Source organism: Marmota marmota, unplaced genomic scaffold (genome assembly GCF_001458135.2).
Source record: "Marmota marmota marmota unplaced genomic scaffold, marMar, whole genome shotgun sequence".
Classification (NCBI taxonomy): Eukaryota; Metazoa; Chordata; class Mammalia; order Rodentia; family Sciuridae; genus Marmota; species Marmota marmota.
This window is the reverse complement of record NW_026000153.1, coordinates 26,683,987-26,688,349: the sequence shown is the minus strand read 5'-3', so window position 1 is coordinate 26,688,349 and position 4,363 is coordinate 26,683,987. Positions and strand designations below refer to the sequence as shown.

Here is a 4,363-nt window from a genome sequence, read left to right as displayed (position 1 = left end):
CTTGTCAGAAGGCATGAAGCCGGTCCTCTCCGGCTCCCTTCTCCTATATGCAGCAAAAAACTTAAGCCTCAAGAGAAGAAACAGAAAATTTTGTCATGCTTAAGATTCAGAAAAAGATCCATAGTTGATGGGAGATGATGAAAGAAAAATCACTTTACACATACAAAATGAACAGGAAATACTGTAACCCAAGACCTACTGCTGTTATAGGTTTAACATCGTCAGAAAGGTAGAAGCAGAAACCTGTCTCCCCAAAATGACCAGCCATCAATAACTGACAGAGTTGGTTTGCCCTTGGGAAGAGGGAAAGAAATGAGTCTCATCTTCAAGGAGAAGGCATACAGGGAATAATAAAATCTGTGGATGAGCCAGGACAACAAAGAATCCCCTACCTTCTAACAATGATTACGACAGCAACAGACTTCAAAACAAAAGCTGAACAAATCAAAAATCATCCACTCTTTTTAGATCTATCAGAGATAAGAGGTCACAGGGCAAACAGCTTTCCCAAACACTGAGTGAAATAGGTGAATACAGAGAGGCATACTTCTCGGGACAGAAATCTATGAGCAGGAAGCATCTTTCTGTAACCCTGGGAACTCTCAAACAGTGATTCATGAATGGCTGGAGGCTCAGCATGGAGGATTTTGTAAATTGACATCTGTATGAGAAACGAAGATAGGCCTCAACGGATGAATTGATGAACAAACTGGTATAGGCATACAAGGGAGTATTATTGGCCATAAAGAACATGAACTATCAAGATATCAAAAGTTATGAAGAAATAGTCAATGAATATTCTTAAGTAAAAGAACCAAATATTAATAGTCTACATACTGTATTATTACAAATATGTGGCATTCTAGAGAAGGCAAAAGTGTGCAGGCATTAAAAATGCCAGTAGTTGTCAGAGTTTTGAGGATGGAGATAGAAGGAAGGGACATAGGAGGAGCCCATGGATTGCTAGGCTGTGTAACACCTCTTGACATAGTTGTGACGGGTGTTATCACACATTTGTCAAAATCCCAGAAAGTACTACAAAAGAGTAAATTAATGTATGATTATTCTTCCACCCATTTTAACAAAAGTGTCACAGTAATTCTAATAATAGGGGAAACTTTATATATGTGTTGTGTATGTGTGTGAGAAAGAGAGTGAAAGAGACATACCAAATTCCTAATGCTTTCCATTTAATATTTGTTGAAAAATAAAACTGATCTAAAAATGGTCTATTCCAAAAAAGCAAAATAATTTAAAAAAAAACCATAAAGTCACAACAGTCTGCTTTGGGATTCAGGATAAGATGATGAAGATTCCTTCTTTCTCATAGTCACATGGGGAAGATAAAAGCCAAGAATATAAAGGTTTAAAAAACCCTTCTGGAACCCCCAGCCCTCACTCAAAGTAAAATATATAGTTGGAAAAATATGAAGCCTTTAGTGAGACAAAGATAGCCATAGGAAAGAGAAATCCTACCCATCTCAAAACCTTAGTACACACACACACACACACACATTTACTGTTGTTTTAACACAAAAAGTTATGTCCAATTCGACATGAAAAACACTGTAGACATCATTTTTCTATGCACATGGCATCTGCAAGGAAGGCAAAGCAAGGAGAAAGGAAGGGAGGGAGAGAAGAAGGGTCAGAAGAAGGAAGGAAGAAATGAAGGAACAAAGGAAGGAGTAGGGGGAGAGAGGGAGGAAAACATCCTTTCATTAACAAAGAAAATAGAACTATCAAGATTTAAAGATTACTTTCAGAAAAAACAATATTTTTGTATTAATTTAATTTTTTATTAATAAAATAGAAACTTAGACTCCTGACAACAGCTTTGATCTTATATCTTATCTGACCACATGCTGGAGTGGCAATAGTTTATAAAAGGACTTGGGTGAGAACATTCAATATATAAGTTTCAACAAAAATGCAGATTAGGATGTCTAAAGTTCAGTAAATGAAAAATTAAATGGAGCACATTAAATCTTAGGAATCATAGGAGTCTCTCCCTCAAACAAGTGGGGCCTCCTTTAATTATCTTCATCATAGCCACTTGCAATTACAAGAAAATTCATTAAGATCAATCACGTTGTGTAACCCCTTAGAGAAAAAAACTGTGGGAACTCATGGGTAATTTTCACAGCTTCATTATAAAGTCCAAGATGAAAAGGATTGTTTTCTTCTTTAAACTGGACATAAGATGCACACATGATGGTTGCTTTTGCCATTACTCTGCCAACTACTTCCATGATTCCAGCAATTTTTCAATCAAGAGGCTACATCAATTCAATGGTTTCATTTTTTCCTTCTCCATCTGAAAGAATAAACATCTTTCCAGTAGGGTAAATCTTTTCCAGCCTTCCTACGAAGCAGACGGGCCTGTCAATGAACTGAGCTAGCATGCTGGCATTGACGCGGGCCTTGGGCAACTCCATCAACTCAACCATCCAATATTTTAAATTTAGGACTAATTTATCAAAAACATCTAGTGGAAGATTAGAAAACATGCCTAAAAATAATAAGTTTAAATTTCAGCAGATAAATGAAAGCTACAAAAATAATCTAATGGAAATGCTAGAAATAAAATATAGCATTAGAGATGAATATTTTTTCATAAACTTATGTGCAGATTCAAATTAAGAAAAAAATGTAAGTGAACTTGAAAACAGAATAAGAAAAATTACCTAAATTTAGAAAAATTAGGACTTAAAAGAATTCACAAGTGGTAGACAATACAAAATATGTCCTAACATATTTAGAGTATCAGAGGGAGAAGGTACAGAAGAAAAGAGGGATGAGGATTAAAACAATAAGTGAAACAAAAATGAAATCACAGATGTCAGAATTTCAGAGAATCCAAAGGGGAGAAAATTCTCCTAAAGGAGAATTCTTATATACATAGTATTTGAAGAGTAACAAGGCAAAGATGAAGAGAAATGCTTGGAGAGAGCAGGAGGAAGAAGACATATTATACACAGAAAGATGAAAAACAGACCACAGCTCTAGTTAGAAAGTATGTAAAATAAAAATTACAGTAACATCTTTGTAGTATTAAAAACAAACTTTTTTTTCTTTTTCTTTTTTTAATTAGTTGTTCAAAACATTACAAATCTCTTGACATATCATATTTCATACATTTGATTCAAACAGATTATGAACTCCAATTTTTACCCCGTATACATATTGCAGATTCACATCGGTTACACATCCACTTTTTTACATACTGCCATACTAGTGTCTGTTGTATTCTGCTGCCCTTCCTATCTTCTACTATCCCCCTCCCCTCCCCTCCCCTCCACTCCCATCTTCTCTCTCTAACCCATCTACTGTAATTCATTTCTCTCTCTTGTTTTTTTTTTCCCCTTTCCCCTTACTTCCTCTTATATGTAATTTTTGTATAACAATGAGGGTCTCCTTCCTTTACCATGCAATTTCCCTTCTCTCTCTCTTTCCCTCCCCCCTCTCGTCCCTGTTTAATGGTGATCTTCTTCTCATGCTTTTCCTCCCTATTCTGTTCTTAGTTGCTCTCCTTATATCAAAGAAGACATTTGGCATTTGTTTTTTAGGGATTGGCTAGCTTCACTTAGCATAATCTCTTCTGATGCCATCCATTTCCCTGCAAATTCCATGATTTTGTCATTTTTTAGTGCAGAGTAATACTCCATTGTGTATAAATGCCACATTTTTTTATCCGTTCATCTATTGAAGGGCATCTGGGTTGGTTCCATAGTCTAGCTATTATGAATTGTGCTGCTAGGAACATCGTTGTAGCAGTATCCCTATAATACGCTCTTTTAAGGTCTTTAGGGAATAGTCCAAGAAGGGGAATAGCTGGGTCAAATGGTGGTTCCATTCCCAGCTTCCCAAGGAATCTCCATACTGCTTTCCAAATTGGCTGCACCAATTTGCAGCCCCACCAGCAATGTACAAGTGTACCCTTTTCCCCACATCCTCGCCAGCACTTGTTGTTGTTTGACTTCATAATGGCTGCCAATCTTACTGGAGTGAGATGGTATCTTAGGGTGGTTTTGATTTGCATTTCTCTGACTGCTAGAGATGGTGAGCATTTTTTCATGTATTTGTTGATTGATTGCATGTCCTCCTCTGAGAAGTGTCTGTTCAGGTCCTTGGCAGGGCATGGTTGTGCAGGCTTGTAATCTCAGCAATTTGCGAGGCTGAGGCAGGCAAATTGCAAGTTCAAAGCCAACCTCACCAATTTAGGGAGGCACTAAGCAACTCAGTGAGATCCTCTATCTAAATAAAATATAAAATAGCACTGGGGATGTGGCTCTGTGGTTAAGTGCCCTCCGTTCAATCCCCAGTACCAAAAAAAAAACAAAAAAAAAAAAAAAAAAAACCT

The 4,363-nt window shown here is 36.7% G+C and overlaps 1 protein-coding gene across 1 annotated transcript; it reads right to left on the bottom strand.

Annotated features, from left to right (window-relative positions):
- Positions 1–1,864: 1,864 nt before the first annotated feature.
- On the bottom strand, positions 1,865–2,450 carry LOC107146291 (replication protein A 14 kDa subunit-like). Its single transcript, XM_048786326.1, is given in 1 exon segment — positions 1,865–2,450. A coding segment is annotated over 1 exon segment (363 nt). The 3' UTR covers positions 1,865–2,087.
- Between the last annotated feature and the right edge of the window lie 1,913 nt (positions 2,451–4,363).